This window comes from Anoplopoma fimbria, chromosome 5, assembly GCF_027596085.1.
Source record: "Anoplopoma fimbria isolate UVic2021 breed Golden Eagle Sablefish chromosome 5, Afim_UVic_2022, whole genome shotgun sequence".
NCBI classification, from domain to species: Eukaryota; Metazoa; Chordata; class Actinopteri; order Perciformes; family Anoplopomatidae; genus Anoplopoma; species Anoplopoma fimbria.
In genome coordinates, this window is record NC_072453.1 from 15,715,212 (window position 1) to 15,742,409 (window position 27,198).

Here is a 27,198-nt window from a genome sequence, read left to right on the forward strand (position 1 = left end):
AAACAGACTTTTTTAGAAACCAAGCCTTTGTAATGTTTGTATTAAACATAACAGGTACAAACACTTTGGCCTTCCGGCTAAGAGGTCGGTAAACAGGTCATATGAGCTCGCTCCTTCTTAGCATATAGCCCAGCCCTAACTCTACAATATGCCTATATACAAAAAGTTATTAAATCATATGTTTAATATGTCTCTCTGATGAATAACTCCGCATCGAGAAATGAAAACTGCATCACAGCTTTCATTGATCTTTACTGTAATAGTTTATGTTTTGTAGTATTTTCAAAATACTACAATCCATAATCCATAGCTCACAAAGCTGCGTGTTTGCAATTTAACAGAGTACAGTTGGGTCTACACCGATCAGAAATAGATACCACTGTATTTAGTCAATACAGAGCCTTTAAAAAACGCTACATTGGTCCAAAATAGTGTTGGGCCGGTAGGATTGGGCTGGGTTAAAATTTCCAAACCAGTTTGATATCAAGCCGCTCCTGAGTGGAACTGAGAAATGAGTGTAGCGACCCCAGTATTTGCCAGAAAGTACAATAATGACAAAATGACCGTTGAGCCGGTTTGCATAAAATCAAATCGGTCTAAACTTGTACAGCAGACCGGACCGGTAAAACCAGAAACCGACCAAGCTCTAGTCCGAACTCTGTACCAGCAGATTAGCTTGGGTCCAGCTCCTCGTCTTCAGTGACCTCTGACCCCTCCCAGATGTCCACCAGGAGTCTCCATTGTGTTAAAAGCGGTCCTCTCCCCCTCCTCCTGTTACATCATCGCTGCTACCCCACAGGCAGCTGCTGTCCCCATCCATATTTTACGCCCATTACTTAGAGATGAATGGACATCTTTGGAGGCTACGCAGGCAGCGCTGTTATATCATTGTCAACAAGGGACTGGACGAGCGGCATGAGTAATTGTTGTAAGATGCATATCAAACGCAGCACAGTGAGTGTCCGCGAGCAGCTCCAATGACAGTTTGGTTTATATAACACCTTCTTATGTGGCTTGAGTGTATATTTTTGGATTATCGTTGTGTAAGTAAGACTTAATATTCTCATTTTTCTGTCTAGTTTGCAAACCTCAGTTTTACCCGACACATAATTTCTGTCATCATGTCAGTGTGTTAGAGAGTGACCTCATATCTCTCTCTCTCTCTCTCTCTCTCTCTCTCCTAGTCTGCTGGAAACCGATACTACAGAGGAGCCAAAGGGTAAGACGAACTCCTCACATTCACTCCACTCAGATCCTCTTTCGTTCCACAGACTGCTTTTTATCCCTGAACTCATTCAAGTTCTCCCTATTACTCAGCGTTAAAGGGATACTGAGCTCACTGCTGATGACAGATCACCTACCTGGTTTATAGTTGCTGGCTGTTTAATACGCTGCCACCGAGGAGGAGTAAAAGAAAACAGATTGACTGATGTCTCTGGCTCTGTTTTGTTCACTTTATAATATAAAGAGAATGTTTTGCCCCAAGCGATGGTTTTCTTTTACCAAAAATAAAGGGAGGAAATGTTCGGCACGTGTCTGCCGAGTTTTGTTAAAAGAACGTGACTTAGTGGTTGTGCGCTGACACTCTTTCTGTGCAAATGTGAGATCATATGCAAGTGCACTGGAGGCCTGTTTGTGCCAGCTAGCAATGTCAGCTAATTTTAGAGCGGGGAAGAGAAAACAGCTAAGTTTACACATGGCCCGCTGGCTGCTTCTCCCACTGTAATTCAGCCACCTGAGCCCAAATCCGGAGTCTGTCTGTCAGTGGCCTCATGCCTTTTTAGAGATCCCTGATCCGATACTAATTAACGATCATTGATGATCCATATTGGTAGATACAGATCACTTTGTTGTCTGATTATAGCAGCTGGTCTACAAGGCTCCAGACAATTATTCATTTTTTTGGCCACCATCCCAAAAAATAAATGGTATCCTTTTACTTTGTTTAAGTTATCCATAGTGTGTTTTTTTATATATAAGAAAGACGTAATTCAAATGATAAGGAAATAAAATATTGTATTTTTATGGATTAAAACAAATCTTGTCATTAGTAGTTTTAATGATGTATTATAAAATGTTTAGAAGTTTTGTAATCTGGTCATAATTAATCTGCATCATCTATTTATGCTGTTGTGAAGAATCTCCTTCAAACACCTGGATGTATTCAGGTTTCTTACAATAATACATTTTTACAAGATCACATGTGAACAAGAGATGAAAACTTCCGCGCTGAAAGGTGTGTGTGTGTGTGTGTGTGTGTGTGTGTGTGTGTGTGTGTGTGTGTGTGTGTGTGTGTGTGTGTGTGTGTGTGCGTGTGTGCGCTCTACTGCACGGGAGACAGAGAGAAAGTGACGGAGAGAGGTGATGGGAAGGTCGCAGGTTTCAGAATCTCAGAACGTGTGACGCAGTGTCGTGTAAACAATGTGAACTTTACCTACGAAGTAAATCAGGAAGTGTGGTAGACCAGGTCTTAGTGGTTCTCACGTTTGATCAAAACTGATATTTAATCATGCAGAAGAACACGAAAGTTAAACCAAGGTGAAGCAGATCTGCTGTCCGGTCTCTTGTATTTACTAGTTTTTCAGTCCAATCATTAATACAATGTTGCATTTTAAACAGAGACTTTCTCCGTGTACATGTGCACAGTAAGCATTCATAGTAGATGGCAGAGCTACATCAGCACAGGTTCTACCTTCTTCTCAGTAAACTGGGTCTGATCTATGATGAGAGAATATGAAATATAAAACGCAACATGAAGACAGGCAGTGGCTACTTATGATCTGCTCACTGATGTATTTGTTTTTAGCCTTTCCTGTTAACAGAAATAGGACAATGTTTTTGATCAAGTATTTAAAATGACATTGCAAAAAAATTAAACCCACGTAAACCTCATTGAGTTTAATGGTTTTCTACTGTTTTTTTTTTGGGGGGGGAGAATGTTCTCAATTAGAGAATATGTAATGACCTGACTAATTTGGAAACAAAATAATACAGAATACTGATGATCTCCTTTTCTGTGAATGACTAAATATCTCTCAACATGGCCGATTTGTTTCTCAAGTTAAAAATGAACTTGTAAGAACCAAAGATGCAAAAAAGAGGAACAAAGACCAGTCAGTGTTCATCTGTAATTGAGATATGCGTGCGTGTGCGTGCGTGTGTGTGTGTGTGTGTGTGTGTGTGTGTGTGTGTGTGAAAGCAAGAGTGTGTGAGAGCATTGGCGTTGCTCTCACACTCACACGGCGGAGGAGCTTCCTGTCCGAGCTGGCAGAGGATTCTGGGCTCTCAGCCAGAACGCCTCGTGTGGTGACATCAAGGGTCTCCCCGATGACTCAGCTCAAACCAACGTTTAAATATTCAACTGGTTTAAAGTGAACACATTGTAGAAGCCTTCAGTTAGAAGTGTGTTTCCACTGCACAAGTGGGGGAAGTTAACTCTGCTGTCAAACATTATGCAGATTTGATGAAGTCTCTTGGCTCATACTCACTATGTGCAGACGCCTTCGGCCATTACGAGGTCAAATGCCATCCAATAAGCTCTCAGCAGCTATGACTACGCAGTCTAATGAGATGGATGAAAACACTTATGGAAAAGTCAGTGCACTTAAAGTGGAGTTTTTTTCCCCATCTCTTGAGTTTTTCTTTTTTTCTCTGTCTCTCTTGGACGATTGATGGATGCTGATGTGAGAAAAGATTGGACCGGATTCAAAACTAAGAGAGTACAGTCTGCGAGGAACCACCGGTCTGCATTGTGTGATGTGTCATCATCTGAACTAAATCATGTTAAATTCTCCACAGCAGAAGGAGCTTGGGAACATACATCTAGAGTATAAGGCCTCAACAGAGCAGCCTTTTTTTTTTTTTTTTTTTTTTTTATTGGAAATGGGGAGTTTGCCAGGGATCACTTTTGGATTAGTTTTTTCATTTGTTTTCTTTGGAGGTGGAACAATTTAAGCTAGAAATGTCTCATTGTAATAAAAAAAAACGACTGGGCTGACTTAAGAAATTTGTGTTGTTTTGGAATATCATTAAATTTAATGGTTTTCTTTTTTCTGCGTATTAGAAGATAATATTCCCTGGGCTGTTTTTGATTAGACCACTCACATAAAAAAATAAGTTATTTCTTGCAGCCAATGCCCCACATGGTAATGGGTTTTCCTTTATCTAAAAACATTATTTTTTCTTTTAACTCTTCACTGACGACGATGATGATGATTTTGCCTTCACTATATTTCTGAATGCACTCATCGTGAGGCGCGGGAAATATCACTGGAACATTCCTTTTTTTGTCTGATGCAGAGACACCTGGGGAGCACTGGGGAAGCCAATGAGATTACATCATCTCCGTTTTCCTGTCTACATTTTTCAAGCTGATATCCCCAGTGAGGAAAACTTCCACTTGTCCTGGAAAGACTCTGATGTGTTTATGTCTTTGCTCAGCTTTGTCTTTGCGTGCAATTGAATCCTATATTTACAAAAAGCGAGCATATTGTTGACCGTCTATGACCTCGCCGTCTCCCAGTCCATCAACAACGTGTTATGTTATGGATACCATAACGGGGCGGCTGTGGCACATGAGGTACCCCTCTATTGGCAACATGCCGAGGTGTCCTTGAGCAAGACACCTAACCCCAAGTTGCTCCCCGGGCGCTTCATTGCAGCCCACTGCTCCTCCGGGATGGGTTAAATGCAGAGAAATAATTTCCCCATTGTGGGACTAATAAAGGCTTAATTATTATTATTATTACAAACACACGCTGTCCGCCTTAAACACTCATTCTGGTGACGCCCTGACTGATCACATGATACTACACTGGCAGGAAGCAATTAGAAATGTCCTCTCACTGTTGTATTCATTGTCCGTATATGTGTTTTGTGTGTGCGTGTGTTCTTTCTAGTTGACGAGAAGCCTGTGGACTCAGCCAAGAGGACTTCCAAGATGTCTCTTTTTAAGGTATGGTATTTTAGGTTTGTCTTCTAATTCCCTTCATCCAAATGTTTCATATTGTTGATGGATTGATTGTGTGTGCGTGTATTAAAACTAATGAGTGATATTTTTCTACAGTCTAGGGTTAAATCTTTTCAGTCTCCTTGCTGATTTACTCCCAGTTCTTTCCACCGCAGCTGGTGTTCCCTTCAATCCCACTGGATCTCTGCTCCATTAATAACAAATTGAGCTATTCAGTACAGCACAGAGCTGTCCCGCACCTGGATGCACACTTGGCCAAAGTCATGACTTCACACACATAGTTTGAGCAATGGCTGGAAGATGACGTCTGGAGATTGAAAAGATCCATTCAGGAACAAAAGCTTAAAAATCCTACGGGAGATATACACGTGTGCTTAAAAATGAATCCGTCTTTCCCAGGCTGCTTAAGTTTCAGAAGTGGTTAGGTTTCATGATATTTGATGTAAACGGCTGATCTAAGTTGGCCTTCTCAGGCCAGCAGCAGTGCCAAAGTTGGCCAAGTGAACCCAGATGGCAGCAAAACCTGCTGGGAAAACAAGTTCCCACAAAGAAGCTATCTCACCCTTACACTACTTTTTGTTTTCTCTTTTTTTTTTTTTCTGGTCTCTGTGTTCTTTGTTCTGATCTAGATCTTTGTTATTTTCACATGTCTCACTTGAAAGTCATCAGCAGTGACAGATAGCCCTTCGCTGTCTTCACTTTTCCCTTATCATGCATTTCTCCTCCACAATCCCCGTTGAGAGCCAGTGAGTCAGTGTCTCCAGCAGCAGAGACAGAGTAGGAGTTAGTTTAAAGTATGTCTGCTCTCCAGCACGGATGGAGGCAATAAAAATGTGTGCATGTTGACTTCTGGGGAAAGATGCAGCTCATTTATGTCTTAAAGTTCCAGAGGAAAAATGTGTTTTTTCAGAAGGCAATGCCTTCATGCTGGGTGGAAAATGAGTTCCTTCTTTATAATCAGTGAGCATCAGTCAGTTTGAAAGAGGCCTCTAATATTGTAAGCTTTGCTATGTGATTTCTGTGAGAAAAGAGCACTTGATTTCCGTTGCTTGGCTAACAGCTGGAGATCTACTTCTCTTCAGGTCCCACCAGGGCCTGAAGAGAAGTATTTACTGACACACGTCTAGCACAGCTGGATAGTTTGCACTGTACGCCACATGTTTGATAAAGTGCAATATGCAATTTACACAGGTGTGATGTTGAAAGCCTCCAGCGCACATACGCTGAGAACGGACTTTTCCGTGAAGTAGGACACATTCAAACTTTTGAACGTTCACACATGTGCATAGTTAAAAGATTTTTCAATAAGGGAGGAGGAGATGTCATTTCAAGAATTGCTAACCAGGTAAGTTGGAGTTTACTGTTGTTAAACTATACCAGACACAAATTGTGTACATAAAGCAGCATATTTTTACACGTCATATAATATGTATGGAAGGGATCTTTAACCTTTTAAAGATGGTGACAGAAAAAGTTCGAACAAACCCTTGAGGGAATGCTCCACTGCCCATTTGAAGGGTTAACTGCTTTGCTTAGGTGTCTGGGTGGAGCCTCATTCATTCATTCACTCCCCTTATCAAGGTTTGTTTTTTTTACAGCTAGTGTAGGACGTAAGCAGGAATTTCTTGCGAACACAATCCTAACCTTTAGGCTGCGGCCACCCTTCCTTCTGCCTGTAGGACCAGGAGGGGTCTGAGGATGGAAGCAGTGGCCGACGGGCCGACGACAGGGTGAAGAGTCAGCTGATGAGCAGCGACGAAGAGGAGTCCTCCACCAGGTAGGATCTGAACTTTGAATGGAGTCTTCTTTCTCACATATCGGGGGGTCATGGATGTTGTGGCCTGCGGTACAATACATATGCCACAACACGAGCAGATGGAACAAACCGATTTTAAATCAACTTAAACACACACACAGAGCGGAGCACAGAGGTAATTACAGACCGATTGAAAGGCTGTCACAGATTGTAAACAGCTGCAGAGATAAACCAGATAAACCTGCAGAGCTAGCCTTTAATAGCACACTCTCTCTCTCTCTCTCTTGTGCGCACACACACACACACGCATGAACACACAACAGGGCTGTGAGGTAGCCATGGTGATGCAAACCAAACCAGACTGAACTTAATAGCTGCAGCAGTGAGAGCCAAACTGTACTTAGCACTGTAACCACTGGAGACTGGACTGAGCCGGAGAGTGTGTGTATCTGTATTATCAATCTATGAGAAATGTCTCCCATGTTTGTTTACGCGTGTGTGTGTGTGTGCGTGCAAGATTGATGTACAATAAGTTCATTTCTGTCCACATGGAGTTTGAACTGACCCATAAACTGCTTTCAGTTTCCTCCTAAGTCAGAAGTGATATCAGTACATTTGACTCATTGTAACTGAACCTTTTTGATGTAGAGATGTAGATGACCTTTTCAGCAAAGCTCCATTGACCTGCATGCAACAAACCAAACATTTTCATATAGATAGTGAAGCCTAGGACAAGAAGATATGATCTAATGAATGCACAAAAAAAGGCATTGCTGAGGAGACGACAAGTAGCCTCAAAGCAAAAGTGAACGCAGCGGAGCATCCCTGCTTTTCAAGGGTTCAAAAGATCAGTGAGCTCAGTGATGTCTTATCAAATTCTAAGTTCAGTGTCTTTATCATTATGCCCAGTCCCTATATGAATTACAAAGTGACAAAATCAGTGGTGTTTCTTGATTTTGGCAACGCCCTTTGTGTTAGTAAAGATCAAGGGAAACGAAATCTTCTGCAGTTGTGTAGAAGTCACCTTTTGGCACAAACTTTACTCAGATAGATTTAGTACATTACATTACATTACAGTCATTTAGCAGACGCTTTTATCCAAAGCGACTTACAGGAAGTGTATTCAACATAGGTATTCAAGAGAACTACTAGTCACCAGAAGTCATAAGTGCATCTCCTTTCTTAAACAAGCATCTTAAAGCATAAACCAGAGCAAAAGTATAGTGCAGAGGCAAATTACTACGAAAACAATAATTGCAACAGACTAATACGAATATAATAAGTGCTACAAGTAACATTTAGTTCAGGGTGGCTGTCAACTGTTGTATTCTTAGCACATTTATTGTATAACCTAATAAATACAAATGATACTCGGTTTTGTCCCGAACCAATAGTGATATATTCATAATAGAAAGAAGATGTTGTGGTGGGACAGCAGACTAATGAGTGTTACACATGTTTGTGGTAGGAAGTCACCTTGCAGCCAGCTCTTTCCTGCAATTCCATTATGTAATGGCTGAGTCGTTTTTACATCAAACATATTAAAAAAATATTGGGGTTTTTTTTCTCTTTCTCTCTGTTTCCATCATCTTCATCTTTTATTTTTTTGCGCTCATATTTCAGCCCTCCCAAAACTGAAAGCAAGTTAATGGAAGAGAAGGAAGCCATAGACGAGCCTGCGTGGAAGGAGCAGCATGAAAATGCTTCCACTGTGGAAGAAAAGGTCAGTTTTCTTTTTTCCATTTTATACATTACGTCTTATATTTTTTTAAATTGCCACATGGTTTCCATAACTCAGTAGGCTGAAATATAAAAGTCATCCCTCTGGATTGTATTTTGGAAAGATTATATTTTTGAACATGGCTTTTGCGCCGCATGCGATCCAATTCCAAAACTCTTACTCACCTTAACGCTGGCTCTCTTTACCTCGCCGTCTGGTTTAGATTAGATTTTTTTTTTTTTCAAGTTGACTTGTAGATTTTTATTTCATGTCACTCAGGTACAGTTTGAATGCAAACACACACACACACACACACACACATTTTGACTTTTACACTGGATATAATGCGATTTCGTCATTCAAATTTTCACAAGTATGTATGTATGTATTTTGTACCAATCACTAATGCCCCCCATGCATTATACACTCTGGTGTTTTTATTTAAAAAGACCACCTGGTTTCATTGCACTTCTACACCCAGCTGGCTCACAAACTGCTTCTTCCGTCATCTCCTCCTAAATCAGCACTCCCTCATAACCTTTGACCTGTTGTCAGTAGGACGTCTGCTGTTGCTCCAGCTGCTGTTGTATCTTCTAAGTAGCATATTACACCACACACACACACACACACACACACACACACACACACACACACACACACACACACACACACACACACACACACAAAAGGGTGTGTTTAGATGAGTCATTTCATGTTCATGTTTGCATGTTTGTGTGTCTTTATTGCATTTTGAAACTATTACTCTTTAAATAGCTTTACGGTACTCAATGTATTTTAAACGCATGGTCACATCCTTAAAACTGTTAATAAAAAAAAAAAAAAGCTCAAAATTATAACTTGACTTGACACAGCATGTGCTTCTTGTGAAGGTTTTTTTTCTTTTCTTAAGAAAACAGCAAACATGAGTGACATCCCAGATTTATTGACAATTCAATTTATCCGTTTTTCTTATAACAATTATTTTGTTTCTCCAGTCTTCTTCTTTTCTTATTACTTACGTCCAGATGTGTTTGTGTATGTAAAAAAAAAAAAAAAAAAAAAAAAGGAAAGAAAAGGGTTTCCACTGTTTGTGTGGAAACTGCAAAGGAGCTGACATTGGAAAAAGTCATTCTGGTCAGAGCGAGTTACACGCCATAATCAAGGACCACAGAATTCACTGCAAGTAGTCTTGCAACTCTAATCCGCTTTTCCAGCTCTTATAAATATTATGGCTGGTAATAAAAAAAAGCTCTCTCTCTCTCTCTCTCTTTCTCCCTCTCCACATCAGCCTTCCAGTCTCCTCTCCGACAGAGCTCTCCCCCTCAGCAAGAACAGAGACTCGTCCCCCCCCTCTCCTCCCTGCCAGCTCGCCTCGCTGCAGCGCCAAGACTCTGGGTCTCGTGGCATCAAGGGAATCCTAAAGAAAAGCCGATCCACAAGCATGGAGTCGGACCACAGCGAGGGCTCGGCGCCGGATTGCGCCACAGCCCGACAAACCAGTGTCACCCTCAGCCACCCCGAGAGCGAGGAGGAGGAGGAGGAGGAGGAGGAGGAGAAGGAGGAGGAGGAGAAAGAAGAAGAGGAGGAGGAGGAGGAGGAGGAGATTGAGGAGGAGGAGGAGGAGATTGAGGAAGAGGAGATTGAGGAAGAGGTCAATGGGGAAAACGACAGAGAGGATGAGTCATTGACAGATGACATCACAGATGCAGGGTGCTTCAGCATCGACAGACAGCAGGAAGAGGGAAGCAGCAGTGGAGGGAGCTTTGAGGAGATGCGGAGTCCCTCGCCTGACGAGAGCCTGGAGAAAACATCCACAGTGTCGGAGGATGTGGAGGACCTCGAGAGCAGTTTGGATGGAAGCCAGGGCTCCTCACTCAAACAGAGGTCATTGGATGTACACAAACACAACAGGCATTATGATTGATTATAAGGCCCAAATGAGCATATTTGTTTCTATGCAAAGAAAAGAGAACTTTCCATATATTAAATGGACTTTGCATATGCAAAAGCCGACTTCAAATATCTTTAATACTTAGACTTAAGGCTCCATTAAGGTCTTTCTGAAATGCATGGCAAAAGTAAGTTAGACAGTTTATTTTAACGGGAGAATAACTTTTTAATCTTTTGCCATTCATCAGACTGGCGGAGTTCAGTAGTGAAGGGGAGAAGAAGGATAGACTGAAGAAGTCCAAACCATCCGAGTCGATCCGCACGTCACTGGCCGACGCTTCGGCCAGCTCCAAGATGCTGAAAATGCCTGGCAGAAAAAGGTAGGCTTTTACTGATAGAGCAGACTCTTTTGTTGTTGGGATCTTTGGTAGTTGGTTAGTTAGTATGAATAATGCGTTTACAGGACTTTGAGTTGGAGCGCATTGTTTTCACTGCCACAGATCGAGGCTTCCCCTCAGCTTTGTGTGCAGGGAAAGAAGGATTTGGCTGCGGACACATTTCTTCCTCTGCTGAATCAGCTTATTTCCCCGATTTGTTGCCATAAGGATGTGAGGTTAGGAGGGTGTGGGTGGGAGGGGAGGGGTGCAGCAGATTTGGGTGTGGTGACGCCAAAAGCCCAGAGATCCAGGGCTTAGCTGGCCTCCCAAAGAGAAAGAGAGACACGCCCCTCCCCTCTTGTGAAAATACAATCCTACACCATGACCAAGCACCTGTAAACCCTCCAAGCTTAGGTCTGCTTCCTTTTGTTGCTCTCTGCTCTCTGCTCTATTCCCCTGTCTGCAAAGTACAAAAAAAACAAACAGTTCCCTCCATGAGCAAGCTTTTTCTTCTTTATAGACTTCCATGTCCCACAAATGTACATAAACATCGATGTCATACAGTTTAACACGGGTCAGCTTCGAGGGGTTTAATGTTTAACACATGCTAAGATAACTGACATATTTTTGAAGTGTTGAAAGAAGTGCATGCAGGTTTCTACATGCTTTTCTCCTGTTCAAACAAGACCACCCTTGCTGAGTTTTAAAGTGGAAAAACAACATGATAACCATTCCCTGGATAAGTAAAGAACTTAACAGCAGTGGAAAAACCCAATGAATGCCACATGGATATCCCCAAAACAGTCAATACTGGACCCTGAGTTTGAGGTGATGTCATGTTTATTTCTACGGAGCATCTCTTGGTTTGATGTCGGTCCAGATCAATGATCCTCTTGGGGGGGGGTATTTCTGGTTTTGGGCTCATCCTTCATCCAAGGATGAGCTAACCTTTCAAATAAATCCACACTTAGTCTGGAAAAAGACACTTAATAAGTACGTACAGACAGCCAGCAATTTGAAGAAATCCCCACTCAATTAAACACTGAAAACTGATGTCATTTTATGGTCTGTCTTCATTACGATAAGTCAACACAAAGTCCAAACTGCATCCTCAACAGTCACAGGCATGAAAGAGGGCCAGACTGGTGTCCAAAACGTCTGCGGATTTCTTCTTTTCATTTCTATCTGAGGCTTTCTGCCTGTGAATCGGTCTGGAACCTGCCGAGCTGGTTGGCTGCTACAGTGGAGCTCTGTGAAACTAACTCACATCAAAGCTGTAGATAATACATGCTTTGGAAAAATGATTGGCATTGATGCCATTTCAACATCAGCTATGGGGCCTTTCCTTTCATGCGTCTATTCCTGTTGCATTACTCTCTCTCTCTCGAGGAAAGGCCGTTGGTTTTCATGTTTAGGTTTGTCATTTTACCTCATACGCTGCCAATCTGGAGCAGATGTTGTTGCTGTTTAGTTGATATGTGGGAGACCAGGGAATGTAACACGCCATGGTACACACCATGGTCGTATTCGACCAGCTCCAGATGTTTCCTGTTAAGCCTTGCTAAGCTGTTCCCTACATCACAGCTGTGTTGTAAAGTTAGGCCTTGTTGTGAATTAAATTTAAAGAGGGTCTGTCTTTTCTTAAATAATGATTGTTAATCATAACAACATCATTAATCAATTTACAGAAAACTGCTGCTTTGTTCATCTATATTCAGATAATCCACTGAAGATGAGTGTACTATGTTCAATACTTGTGAGTGGTTTGAAGGATGTCCTTAAAATATGTCATTTAAAACACAAGGTAATACATTGTATCAACAGTATGAGACATTTTCACGTGATTACTACTAAACCATAAGGCTGGTTTCATACCAATTCATTGCTTTCAACATTTGGTACCTGCCCTCTCTATTTCCCTTTTCTATTTCCCTCCTAAACTTTGTGCTTGACTTTAAATGACCCACACAACCCGCCCTCTCCAGCTGTTGCAGTCTAACGTTGCCCTGCTGTGCTCTTTCTCCTCCATTCTCCTCTGATCATTTTCCCTTTCCTTTTTTCTCCTCTTGCTACTCCTCCTCCTCCTCCTTTAACCCTTCTTTCCAGTTTTTCCTCTGTCCTCACCTGTGGACTCTACCCCTTTCTTTGACTTTGCCACCTACTTGTCAACCTTTCCCAGCCCTTTCAGGTGAGTGTGTGTGTGTGTAGTGCCTCTTTGCATGGACTTTATCTCAATGCTATTGTGGCCCTTATTTCTCTACCTGTGCTCTGGACAACTTCTCACACACTCTCTGAGAATCCCCAGCTGATAAATCAGAGCTGTCAACACCCTTGCTGTTGGTGCATGAATGTGGATGGCCGGTCAGTCAGTCGATATCTGTGTCAGTGGTTTGGCTGAGGTGCTGCCTGCACTGTACAGTAAAAAATGGTTTCCTGTGGGGGTTTGAGGCCCCGGTCCGTTCCTCCTCCTCGCCTTCTCTCAAGGGTCCTGTCAGGCAAAGGTATTTCCCCTCTCTGATTGACTCCAGAGATGAGCTGCTAGCTGGAGGGGCTGTGTCAGTCTGTAAGTGTTTGAGAATACTTTAGGACTGTGGGAGATCACAGATATTGTATTGTATAGGATTATTATACTAAGGGACTAATGTGAATAGCATTTCTTTTGAGTATTAATAGTGTAAAGTACTAAAAGAGGAATTTTTCAGTCCCAGTTTGTCTAATTTGGTTAAGACATGTGCAGAATGGGCTCAGTATGTCAGAAGGTGTTTCCTATCATTATGTTGTGAAATCAGCAAGAGTTGGCTTTGATGTTTGGACCCAGTGTGTCGTCTCTGTGTGCATGCCAGTGTGATTAAACGCATTTCTTTGAACTTTTGTCTCATGTCAGGCTAATATTTGACCAATCTGTGCACCATGTTTAGGATTAAAGTACAAACAACTGTGTGTGCAGAAGGAGGTTTGAGGTTTCTCTCTTGTTGTAGCATGTGTCACATTAAGTCAGGACAAATAGCACATGGGACTCCACAGGCACACATTTTTTTTGTATTATTATTCTTTTTGTTACATGCCAGTGCAGGGGTTGTCAACCCTTTTGTAACTTAAGGCCCTCCTCCGATTGTTAAAAAAAAAAACACCTTCCCAAATAAATGAGAAAAAACATAAAAATACAAAAAACGAGAAAACAATAAAGTAGGCTGTAAATATGTGTTATGCCACTGTCGGTTTTAAAGACCCAAATAGATACTCTGCTTCCCTCACACATCACTGCCTGCCCTTATGAATCTAGAAATGAAACAGCGGTAGTTCAGGAAAACAAACCAATTGCACCTCCTCGCATTACATTGCACCATGTCATATATATTTATGGAATATACATGTATGTCTGACATATTCTGATGATTGAATGGTTCATTTTGCATTTGATGGCTCATAGGAAAGAATATTTAGATATTGTGAAGACAAGGAAATTTCACTGAAAAACAACTCATCAACAAGCCCAAATTGTAGACAATTGTCCTTCATGTGCCAAAACACGTGCAGTTTACTTGCAGTTTTCTTTTAAAAATTCAAACCAATCGTTCAGAGATTTTAACTTGTTGTCTTGAACAAGAAACACAGAAAACTGTAATACTATGTAAACAACCAATACAGGCCTGGAGATAATTTATAGAAAATAAACTTTGAAAGCTTTGGACAATAACTTTTCTTCATGCTGTTAATCCGCTCGGTATTTTTCTCCTGTGCAGTCAAACTGTGGACTGGAGATAGGTCTGCCTTTGTGAGACTATCCTGTGTGCAACTCATGGTACATTACACGCAGTGAATTGCTCATTATTAGCGAGGGAATAAGGGGTGGCAGCCAGTAAAAACTCAGGCAGGGCAGTAAAACGCTTCAAATATGTAGGAGTGGAATATCATTAATTACTTTGAAACAGCTCCTGGAGTCCAGTGAGACCAGGGGGGGCAGTAAACCTCTGCTAATTCATTTTTAATGGTGGAGTTCAGGTGCAGAAATGGCAGCAGGAGTAAATCACGTAAAGAAAGCTCTAATGAATAGCTGGTTATGGATGGCCTCACTACAGTTTGGGTTTTTTTATTGTCAGGAGCTCAAATTCTTTGTGTTTTTTTAGTTGTAAGCAAGAACTTGTGGAGGTAGTTCTTATTGGGAGAAGACACGCTCACCCAGAAATAATAAGAAAGTAATGGTATCTTTCATAATTCCATTTTAAATGAATGTCTGGTTGCTTCACTATCTTTCTTCACCATCACTTGTAGCCTCATGCAACCTTTCTTGCTCACCCATGATTACCTCACTGTGTCCTCATAACTCTCTGTTCCTGTGTGAAATGAATTGACAGTATAGATCAAGACCGACGTCCCCTTTAAAAACAGAAAAAAGTCCTAATGCAAAATCTAAAGTTGTATTTGAATTAATGTTCCAACAGAAATCCAATGTAGATTTGGGGCCTAAGATGTCACTGGCAGACCGGATGAAGGTGCTTAAAGACAAGGAGGAGCAGTGGAAGAGCAGAGGCAAAGGAGCAGCCAACGACTCGGTCCAGTTCACTGTGGCTGGGCGCATGGCCAAGAAAGGTGAACCTGCAGTGTGTTTACTCAGGGTGGCCCCTAACACAAGTTGAGAATGCTTATTATCCTGCTGTGTCAGTCAGTCTTGCAAACTATCCGTGCTGCTTCATGACAAATGCATCTTTCAGGTCTTCACTTTGCTTTACAAAAGTGTATATATATATATATATATATATTTTTTTTTTTTTTTTTTTTTTTTTTTTTTTTTTAATGGAACTGACAAAGTTGACACAAAGTTTAAAAATAAATCTATAACACACTAACCAATGTGATTTTGTGTTATAACTGCATATATGCCACTTTTGCTGCATCACATTTGATCCTGTATATGGGGGTCCCATGAAGACGGGACCTAAAAATGATTCTTCAATGACGATTCATCGATGAACATAAAAAAAACAAGACAAATTTGAATCTCACATAGTTTCAGTTATTTTTCTGGCAAAATGCCTTTTTTGTTTTTTATAGATTTTTAGATTTTTTTTAATGTGAGAATTTTATGCTTGTCTTTTTCATACTTGAAAGTATACTGATTATCTTTGCACTTTGGACTGTTTGTCAGATAAAACAATTAACCAGCAGATAAATTGATAATGAAAATGATTATGAGTTGCAGCCCTAAATCTTCCCCTCGTCTTCCTCCAGGTCTTGTGACAGACACCGGAAAGGAAGAGTTACCTCCTATCTCCCTCAAGAAGTCTAATGCCACGCCTGTGAAGCCACTTGAAGGTAGGAAACATTCCCCTTCAACTCACGATCAGTGTGTGAGTCATTCAGTTAATCAATAAACATATGAACCCTAACATCTGTTGTTACAGCAGATGTTGTGAATATTAAAACATATTTTTACTTGAACTGTTCCTTTGGCCGTGTGTGTCATAAGGTGCTGCTTAGTCCAGATGACATATTTAAATGAAATCTTTCTAGTAATTTTAAAGGCATGTGAGGCCTTTTAAAACAGTATTAATGGCAAAGTATTTGCATTTTAACACTAGTGTTCCTAACTATGATAAACCTCTGTTTGTTATTGATGGACAGAAATATCCAGTAGAACTGATGTCAAGGTGGAAGGAGATAAAAGGCTCGACAAGCTCGAGTCTTTCCTCGACAAGCTCCACAACAAAGGTACAATACCCCTGTTTGTTGTTGTTTTCCACAGAAGATGATATTTGTTTATACATTGCATTATTGTGGAGTATCTATTATACATGTCTGTCTACAAATGTGTGGATCCATATTTGTTAAATCCAATCTTAACTCTCTTTTACTGCCGCATAGACATAGTGTGTACATAAGCATTTTATAGATGAGCCTACGCACGTGAGTCCGTCAACTCACAGGACAGGATATCCAAAACATTTTGCACATGTCTGAGTCACCTTATCACCTTGTCACCTTCCATCCTTCCTGCTTCCTGCCATGATGGGTGGGTCAGGTGTGAGCAAAAGCAGGACTTCCACCGTGGAGGTGACGGCAGAGACGGAAAAAGAAGTGATGACCTTGGATGATGATGAGACGTTTGGCAATTTCTACAAATCTATGTCACCATCCACACTCCATGACTCCAGTTTGGTTTTGACGGAGGAGGACTTTAGCCTGATTCAGGCCGACTCACCAAAGTTAGTTTATAAAAATCATTAAAATAATGAATTACATTATTTTTGACAATTTGAATGACTCCTTACTTTTTTCAGGAGTCATTCTCAGGTCCTTGGTCGTTTGAATGTAAAATGACCACTGTTTTGTGTTTGTATCTCTTTAGACTCACCTCAGCTGTAGCAGAACACAAGCGAGCAGTACGACCAAACAGAAGGAACCAGGGCTCCAGGAATCCTCTTCGGGCTCTGGCCGCCCGCAACGACATCCGCCAGGTCTACACTGAGCAGAGGCTTAACGTGGCCTCACTGGAGACCAAGAGGATCCAAGTGGAGAGGAGTAAGACTGCTCATACTGACTCTGGCGCTATGAATGTTCTCACCAAAGCGAGACTTAAGACTCTTATTTGGCTCGACAGCTTTCAAGCATCACCAAAAGTTTAACCCACGACAAAACTTGGTTTATGAAGTATGCAGTGTGCTCTGCTGGTGTCTGAAAGTCCAATAACATAAAGGCTAAAACAATAGCAAAAACTATTGTGTATTTTTTACCAAAAATACTCACTAGTTTCAGTGGTAAAACATCTCTCAGACATTAATGTGACTTACATTTTACATTCAGTTCAATTGCAAACAAAAAACTTTGTCTCCTGTCCCCTAAAACACAGCTCATGTTGTTTATTATCAGTGAACTCAATGCATGAAAGCAAAATATGAAGCTGGATGCAAATAAGCTGTACTCTAGAACTGATATTCAAATTTCAGTTTACTCTACTACTTGCGTATTTCCTGTATTTAGTACCTCTCAATAGATAGTATTCACAGACCAGTCTGGCCTCAGTGAACCTTTTACAGGTTACATGATAAAGAAGAGGAAGCTGTCTAGTACTGCTCACATAAAAGAAGTAATAAAAAAACAGGTTCCAGCTCTTATTATCTATGCTTTAAATTTGGTCTTTATTTGTTATAAAATAGCTAGATTGTCAGATAGATCAAGGAATAGTAAAGATCAGTGTGTCAATTCAACTGTGATTCTTTCTCAAAGTCACCGTCCTCTTCCTTTCTCTTCCTCAAAGTGGCAAAACACTCCAAAACAAACCTGGCTGATGTGGCGTTGGCCGGCCTCGCAAGCAAGGAGAACTTCCGCAAGGTCAACCTGCGCAGCGTGAAATCCACCGATGTTGTGACCAACAACAGCACGCTGCCTTTCAACAAGCTCATGCTCATTCGCATCAAAGGTCAGCCAGCAACACATGCAAATAACATGTTTGTTTCCTGTAAATATCTGTTGAAGGGGGTATGATGTATGATGCTATATCAGCCATAACCATTTATGATGAAAAGCACATTGCATAACACTTAAAACTGCTGTTAAAGTGTTATTCCTTCAGAATGTGAAGTTAATGAACCTCAAACAAATGATAGCAAAGATGGCAAAGATCTATGCCGGCGATTTATGTTTCAGATTAAAGCTACTGAGGTCTGGAAGTATAAACTGCCTTGTCATTGTCTGTAGGTCGGAGGCACGTCCAGGTGCGCCTGGTGGAGCCAACAGCCCACTCTTTAAACAGCGGCGACTGCTTCCTCCTCATAACACCGAAGCACTGCTATATGTGGAGCGGAGAGTTTGCCAACGTGATCGAGAAAGCGAAGGTAGAGAACCCTGCATACAGAATCCAGAACCAGTTGTTGGATTAGAATATTCACACAGGTGATGACGCAGAACGATGAACTCTCCACTAGAATACAGATGTGACATGTGCAATACGCTTTGTGTGGCCAGGCGTCGGAGATGGCAGCGTATGTCCAGGCCAAGAGGGACCTCGGCTGTAAGGCCTCCCAGGTGACGGTGCTGGAGGAGGGCATCAACACTGACAGCAGATGGGCCAAAGAGTTCTGGAGCCTGCTGGGAGGAAAACCCAGTACAGAGGTTCATACTCGAACATAATCTGTCTCTCCAACATCATGACAAGCTGTTTTTATTTAGCTCAGGCACAAACATATTACCACAAAATGAGTAATTAACGTATTTTAAACTGCAGCCCTTGTCTTATAATACGTGTTGATATTATAATGCTATTGTTTTACTTTAGAACACCTCAGCATTTGAAGGATTTCATTTCTTAACCCTGATGCCCTACACATATGCTTACTCTGCTTTTTGTGCTGTCTGTGTGTGTTATAGGGGCCGGGGAGCCAGAGGAGGATGAACTGTATGAATGCGGTGTCTTGGACTCTAATGGGGTGTACAGACTCCACGGAGAGAAACTGGTGCCTCATGAAGAAGCCTGGGCCTCCATTCCAAGTGTCACCTTGCTCGACTCTAAAGAGGTAACATGCCTACTCGCAGTAATGGGACTTCATGTGAAATTTTGATTAGTTTTAAACCTGGAAAAGTCTGGGACTTGTTTAGAAAGTGTGGAAATAGAAGGTAGAAATGATAGTCCAGACAGACATTTGAATACACATTGTATCAGTTTTTGCATGTAGTAATACCTGCCATCCGTCTCCTCTCTCTCTTCCCCTTGCTGCCAACACCCCACACCAGGTCTTAGTGTTTGACTTTGGCGGCGAAGTGTACGTATGGCACGGGAAAGACGTGCCTCTGGGTGACAGAAAAGTTGCAGTGAAACTGGGCAAACAGCTTTACAGCGGCAGCTTCGACTACAGCAGCTGCAGGGTCAACCCTCTAGATGCCTCCTTCGCAAATTCGGATGTGCCTCAGTGAGTGTCACATGTTTTTGTATTGTCTGAATCTATCTAATCTATCTGTCTAGCTTTTTACTTAATAAATGCAGTTTTATCTGATTATAAAGTGAGCCTTATCGGAGAGCAAAGTTGTAAAATGATTTGTTGTGTTATTGTAGCCCCTAGTGGTTTTATCTTGCCGGTACAGCTGCATAGAGGAGACGTTTTTTTGTGTGATTTCCAGGCAGGGGGAAGGTCGTCCGAGCTGGACTCTGTTTGGCCGGCTGTCAGAGCACAATGAGACCGCCCTGTTCAGAGAGAAGTTCCTGGATTGGGCCGAGAGGAAGAAGGAGGAAGCGGCACAAGCAGATGAAATCAAGGTAGAAGAGATAAGGAATTGGGATTTTTAAATTAGCGGTGACTCTGCGTTCATGTTATATGTGAATCAGTGACAGCTTTCATTCATCTGCATGTCTTATTTTCTTGTTGGCTGCTGATCTGCAGGTATCTGACAATCAGTTTTAAAGGAATATATAAGAAACACTTCTTCTGTTGCTGTTAAATTCATTAATATCCTGACAAATGCAACACATTGGAAACCAACTAAGAATGTTTTTGTCTGCTCAGAGCCCAGTCCACTCCATTGAACGCCCCTCACTGGACTTGGAACTGCAGCCGTGTGACGCCAAGGCCCTGCTTAACAACGAGCCGCAGCCCGTGAAGACGGCTCTGGAGGGCGTGAACGTCCAGCGGGGCCACGGCCTGGTGAGGGCGGATGACGGGCGGCAGGCGGAGCTGGCTACGGTCGCTGTAGACGCCTGGCACATCAAAGAGCACGGGGAGGAGGAGCTGCCTGTTGAGAGCGTGGGCCAACTGCACGAGTGTGACACCTACATCATCCGCTGGAAGTACTCCATCACCACACTGGGTGAGTCGTGTCTTTGGCACAGAGGTAGCCTAAAGAACAAACAGCAGACGTGTTAAAGAGGAGGTTTTAATATGGTGACAAAGTAGTAAGACCTGGTGAGAAGATTAACGGCATCGATCTGCCTGACTTCACTTTTTAGTCGTGATGGAGTGCAACTAAAGAACAGCGTTTGTGCTTAGAGGGAAGAAGCACATTTAAGTGTGGTTAACAAGGTTTGAAAGAAGAAATTCTTTAGCTTTACATTGAAGGAAGCAGAAATCCTGATTTGTATGCACTGGGTTAACTCCTGTTTTGTTCTGACAGTGGGTAAGCGACAGAAACCCGGGGAGCTAAGTGCCGGTGCTCCGGGGAGAGAGAGGACTGCCTGTTTTTTCTGGCAAGGCAGACACTCCAGCATCAGCGAGAAAGGAACATCTGCTTTGATGACAGTGGAGCTGGGCAGCCACAGGGGGTCACAAGTGGGTATCAGTTCATCACAGCTACGTACATTCAATAAAATGTCCTTTTTAATGGTAAAGATCTCAATTAAAACCCACAGTTAGCTAGTGTTTCTTCCATTCGTCTATTAACTTTATATAAAAAGATGACTAGCTGTGTGATCAAACCTGATTTGTTGTATCTGATTGGCTGTCCAGGTGTTGGTCAGTGAGGGAAAAGAGCCTCCGTGCTTCCTGCAGCTCTTCCAGGGAGGTTTGATCATCCACAAGGGCAGTAGAGAAGATAATGCCAACCACACAGGTAAAAAAAATTAAAAAATGTTGTTGATTGTTTTCAGTGATGTACTGTATCACTGCTAGTTCCTTTTATAAAATACTATATCAAACAGTTGATCACTTTTCAATTCTTAATGCCAAATAAACACACTGAATTATTAACCATGTCTGGTTCACGTCTCCAGCTGGCTGGCGGTTGTTCTGTGTCCGTGGTGAGGCAGAGGTGGAGGCCTCACTGGTGGAGGTAGATTGCCAGCATGCCAGTCTGCGCTCTCGAGCTAGCCTGGTGCTTCTTAATGCTCAGAATGGCGTTCTCTACTTGTGGCACGGCTGTAAAGCACATGCGGGGGCCAGGCAGGTGTCAAAAAGAGCTGCGGACAAAATAACCCAGAGGTAAGAAAAAAGGCAGATGGATTAATAGATGATCTATGGATGGACATAATGTCGTGGACCAACAGTATTTCTGTGTTTGGGTCTTCAAGGTATCCCTCAGAGTTGGGTCTGAGCAGCACCAGCAGCTTGAATGTTGAGGAGGTGGAGGAAGGATCTGAACCCGCGGAGTTCAAAAAGGCTCTGGGCCCGCAGGAAAAGAAGGCCTACGACTGTATGCTGCAAGGTGCGTCCTCACACCAATGAATAGATAAATAGATCTTTATTGGCAGCTTGTGTTCGGTGTGTGAGCTGATGTGTGACAAGATGTGTGTATGTGTTGTCTCCAGATCCAGGGAAGTACAACTTCACACCGCGGCTGTTCCGGCTGAGCGCCAGCTCCGGGGTGTTCGAAGGGGAGGAGCGGCTGTATCCAGCCAGAGTGACGGAGGGAGTCATGGCGATGCCCTTCCTGCAGGAGAACCTCTACTCCGCACATCAGCCAGGTACCACACACACACCTGTAGAAATGTTACATTTCAGTGAATAATATGTTAATTATTTGTCTGATGCATTCTATGAAACTAGAAATTCTTTATGGAATAAAACCACTTCTGAGATGTTAATGAGATTTAATAGCATGTTGAAGTCAATTCTCGAAAAGAAATGTATCTGAAAGATGTTTTGTCCTTGCCTGAATAAGAAGATGTACTTAATTGAATGTATTTACCAGCAACCTAAACCTATTTTCTAAAGAATATTCTCTTTGTTCGGTTTGTTGTCAGTGACTGTGCTGTAACTCCCATAGTTTGAAGTGTTGCCCACTTGGGAGTCATTTTTCCTGAAGAATACAGTGTTTGTTCTTTTTTTTTTTTATAGCCACCCTTAATGTGAATCTGAGATATTTTGTAAAAAAATAAAAATGAAAGAGCCTTGGCTGGATTCTCATCAAGGGCGCACAAAAAGAAGCATAACCAAACAAATTACAGGAACATTCAGTGACACATTGTTCCCTTTTGGGCCTTGGACTGAAACTATAACAATAAGGTGCCTGTGTGTTTCAAAGACTCTTTCACAGGTTTCTCTGTTGGTGGATATGTTCTGTTCTTACTGTCTGCCTAACATTACCTGGACCATGTTACCTCTCAGTGCTACTGGATGTACATGTAAGTGCTCTGTCGTCTTCACTTCTCCAGCCCTGTTCCTGCTGGATAACCGTATGGAGGTGTACCTGTGGCAGGGCTGGCAGCCTGACGACACAGAGTGCACCGGCTCTGCAAAGATCCGCTGGAACAGCGAGAGGAAGTGTGCCATGGAGACTGTGCTGCAGTACTGCAAAGGTCAGAGTTCACAGACAACCACTGGAGCTAAATAGTCTGTATATACAATAATTGATCCGGACATTTTGTCTTAAAAAAATGCTGCTAATGCTTTTGTTTTAATGCCATGGGTATTTTGAGCACACATTACTCGTCCCCCTTACTGTAGATATCTGAGTTTTGAACTGAACTCAAAAACATATTTTTCCTAACTATGATTTATAGAGAAGAACCCTCGGCGCCCCCCTCTGGCATATCTGGTCCTAGCAGGTTGTGAACCTCTCACCTTCACCAACATCTTCCCATACTGGGAGAAGGACACCAGTATCACTTCAAAGGTGGGATAATTCTTTATTTTTTTTGTATTTATTGTGATGTCTTAGTTGGGGTTAGGAGAGCTGTCCCAGTATTTCACAACTAAGACAGGAGAGTGTTGTCCATGTACAGTATATGACACTAGAAAGAATCCAAATCATCTCACTCAACCAGATCTGTTCAGATAGTGTCATGACCCAGATAGTTCTAGTTCAAGCTCGTATGTATGTTTAGTGTAAAGTCAGTGAAGAGAAAAAAAGTGAAGAAATTATACAGACGACAGTGAACAGAGCAAAACAAAGATTTTAAATGAAAAGAATAGTTATGTAAAGTGTAAATGCCTAAATTCTTGTGTCTGTGGCAAGCAGGCATAAATCCTCCATCTTGGATTGAAACCAGTGTCAGCCCAGCCTCAGTAAACTCCACAGCGCCGTATTATTTCCTGCTGGGATTATCCATTTGCCTATATTTTAATATTATTTAAATCTGTTATGTAACATGTATAATTCTGTGTCACACAAATGGAGGCATTGGAAACTTACAAAAGTTCTGTTTTGCTTTTGTTTACTTACTGTAAATGATATGTGTGCGCAGACGGAGAGCCCCAAGAACAAGGTGATGTTAGTAAAGGATGCACTGTCTCAGCTCAGTAAGCAGCAGTACTCCATCGAGGAGCTGACCAGCAAATCGCTACCAGAGGGAGTGGACCCTCTACGGCTGGAGGATTACCTGTCCGACCCGGACTTCAAGGTAGGGCACCTGGCTGCTCTCAAATAGGATTTAAGGCTTAAAAATGATGCATTGTTAGGTCAAATTATTTGATTGCAGTTTTTGAGAAATTTGATTCACTCAAACTTAAAAATGATATCAAACAAAACTGTTGAGCACTCATCATTTAATCAAATAAAAAAAGTGAAATTGTTAAAATGATAAAAATATCAGACATTCACACGTGTTTGTATGGAATATACATGCATCATACAGCAAATATACATGTACACATTTCATAGTGCTAAACACTTTCAATTGAAAACATTTTCTCACAGCACTCTGCCCACCTGGACCAAAATGCTGTCACATATTTATTACTATATCAGGCCTCATGTAACATTTGTTATCCTCTTACTTTGATGTTTTTCAGACACTTCTGGAGATGAGTCGAGTTGAGTTCAACGCACTGCCAAACTGGAAGCAAAAGAATCTGAAGAAAAGCAAGGGCCTGTTTTAAAAAACACATCTTTTTGTACACAAATCTGCCTGTTTTTTTTTTTTTTTTTGTTCTCAGCAGCTTTTCTTACATTTGAGAGAAAATGATGTCCTCATTTTGTAAAGTATAAGATCAGCAAATATACAATTTTGTTGAAATATTGATCTATTTTGAATAACTTCCAAAACAAATTGCCAATCATTATGTGCAATTGCTAATCTTTTTGATAGCAAGATGTTTTCCTTGTATGGTAAAAAATAGTTACCCTTGCATTATAAATATGTAATATACTATTAATGAATGTGTTTTTATGTATGACACCATACTGTGTCAATTTTCATGTGAAACTGCGTTTGTATGAGAATTGCCTGTGGTGTTAAAACTGAGGGAGTAGTTCATTGATTTTTATATTTCATGGGAAAAGAAAGCTCTGTGTAATGGGATTTAATCCTTCAGCAAAAATATTGACAAGTCGAAGTTCTTAGAACAATCCCTATAATTTGTGGAGGATTGAAAAGAACCGTGGTCTTAAACCAAGACGTCTGACTCGTATAGTTTGAACAGCAAATATATTCTGTTTTTATTTTAATTGTACATGTATTTGTATGTGGGTGTGAAAAAATCAACTCCAAAAGAAAACTGAAACATGAACCGTTAACCGTGACTTTGCAACCATCACATTGATGAGACTGAATGTTGTCAGCATCATTAAAACCGGCCCGTAACATTTTTTTTCAAGTTTGGTACTGAAAACTTCATGGTTAATAATAATAACTGCCCTCTGATCAACTGGTTGTCAGGGACCAAATCTGTTTGTCTTGTTATACATGTTTTTATGTATCGGTGTGTGCGAGAGTGTGTAAATGTTCAACTTTAAAAGTATTAAGTGTGTGTGGGTATGTAAGAGAGAGAAACTGTTGAGTATAAACTGCCTTTATAGCTGGAGCTGACACCAAAAGTGTGTGCTGCAAATGTGATGTAATGCTAAACTATACTGTTAATATGACTGCCTGTGATGTCTGAATAAGGAAATTCTCTGCATGATGTTCACAAAATAGTTTTTCTTAACAACCGTTTTTTAATTTGTTGCAGCATGCATCCTTTTTTGTGATACGTAAAATCGTCATTGCGTGTGGAAACAGCTTCCAGGCCAGCTTGTATTTCATGGCACATAACAGTAAACATTGGTGGTAGGGAAATGAGATAATAATGCTCAAGATTCCCTTTTAAATAAAATATTTTAAGAAAGTTGCTTCCGATTGTCTTTTACACAGCATGTTGTCAGAAAGCTCCGCCAGTGAGCACAATAGCAGAGCCCTGGAACTGAACACAACCAGTATTTATGTTATCAATAATATCTGTGTCAGACAAGTCAACATGTCCACTATGAGAACATGTCTCCTTATGATATAATGTAGTTTCATTAGAAGCTTTAAAAGCTATGTGTTGGATTTCATTCAAAAAAAGAATGGAGCAGCTGTAATACGCTTTTGTTGGCCACTTTGACGAGAAGCGGAGACAAGCTGACAAATTAGCTTGTTAGCAAATTGGGTGGCAACTTGTTAACAAACGTGCAATATTTACACACCCAGCAGATGCGGAGCAACATTGGCAGTCATTTAGAGCCACGTTTGTGTCCACTTTATGAAATGTAAGTCATTTAGTATCCTTTTAGCTCAGCTTTCCACCAACTTCTGGCCTGGTCAGCAGGATGACAGACTGTGCTCTCCGCTGTGGTTGTACAGTCTGATGGCAGTGGGCACCGTCCTGCTCTTTGGTGGAATGAGCCGATGAGCTGCCCGGCTGCCACAGTTCCTCATGGAGAGGGTGAGAGGGATGGTCCAGGATGGCTCTGAGTTTGACCTTCATCCTCCTCTCACCCACTGACTCCAGACTGTCCAGCTCCAGGCCCACCACAGGGCTGGCTTACAGTTTTTGGGGTTGTAAAACTATGAAAACGAACAGAGGGGAACTGACATGACAGCTTTGTGTGATATTTTCGATAGGTTCGTCTCTAGAAGTGACCAGTAGCACCTACAAATAGCCACTGTGACATTTTAGTCATTCACCTAACTAGTTTGAGTACCCTTTTAAGTTCTATTCTACTAACAGGAAAGTTTAAATCCTGATTCAAAGCCCCCACACTTCCATGAATAACATTAGGGGAAATAATGAATCCTTTATTCATTTGTTGCCCATAAAGTTACCTTATTACCTTCTGAAGCCGACTCAGTAATGCTTCTTTGTAAGCTACTACAAACAAGCCCTCAAAACCCACCTCTTCAAACTCGCCTTCACCTGCTAACCCCTGCTCCCTTTCCCTCCCGACCCTCCACTACATGACTCATTCCGCACAGCTTCTCCAGTTTTCTTCTTTTTTTTTTTTTAAATGTTCTGTTTGTTTGTTTTGTTTGCTCCTTTGTGTTCTTTTTTTTTTGTTTGTTTTGTTTGTCTTCGCCCTATGTAAAGCGTCTTTGGGTATCTAGAAAAGCGCTATATAAAATTAAAGTATTATTATTATTATTATTATTATTATTATTATTATTATTACTACACTAAGTAAACGGTGACAGTGGTGTTCATATTTAACCACCAGGCGGCGTTGTCTGTCCTCTCCATTCTGTAAAGCTCTCCCTTTATATTTGTGCAGCCTTTTGGGTCATACATAATCAATAAGTGATGAGTAGAAAATCAAACATAGACATTTTTTTGGCGGTCTTTGAAAAAAATTCTCAAACAATTATGTCAAAAACAGTCATAATATCCAA

At 41.4% G+C, this 27,198-nt stretch overlaps 1 protein-coding gene across 1 annotated transcript in view; it reads left to right on the top strand.

Moving 5' to 3' along the window:
• Nucleotides 1-24,901, top strand: part of svild (supervillin d) — a 34,324-nt gene extending 9,423 nt beyond the window's left edge. Inside the window, 29 exon segments of the mRNA XM_054598859.1 lie at nt 1,185-1,219; nt 4,899-4,954; nt 6,649-6,746; nt 8,349-8,448; nt 9,734-10,329; nt 10,584-10,669; nt 10,672-10,715; nt 15,155-15,302; nt 15,942-16,025; nt 16,335-16,421; nt 16,732-16,915; nt 17,059-17,231; nt 17,968-18,129; nt 18,408-18,544; nt 18,675-18,804; nt 18,807-18,821; nt 19,077-19,222; nt 19,440-19,615; nt 19,824-19,959; nt 20,207-20,507; nt 20,811-20,965; nt 21,143-21,245; nt 21,406-21,613; nt 21,703-21,836; nt 21,940-22,095; nt 22,786-22,929; nt 23,134-23,246; nt 23,818-23,973; nt 24,365-24,901. Of these exon segments, the coding sequence (XP_054454834.1) occupies nt 1,185-1,219; nt 4,899-4,954; nt 6,649-6,746; nt 8,349-8,448; nt 9,734-10,329; nt 10,584-10,669; nt 10,672-10,715; nt 15,155-15,302; nt 15,942-16,025; nt 16,335-16,421; nt 16,732-16,915; nt 17,059-17,231; nt 17,968-18,129; nt 18,408-18,544; nt 18,675-18,804; nt 18,807-18,821; nt 19,077-19,222; nt 19,440-19,615; nt 19,824-19,959; nt 20,207-20,507; nt 20,811-20,965; nt 21,143-21,245; nt 21,406-21,613; nt 21,703-21,836; nt 21,940-22,095; nt 22,786-22,929; nt 23,134-23,246; nt 23,818-23,973; nt 24,365-24,451 (4,150 nt within the window). The 3' untranslated portion in view covers nt 24,452-24,901.
• The last annotated feature ends 2,297 nt before the right edge of the window (nt 24,902-27,198 follow it).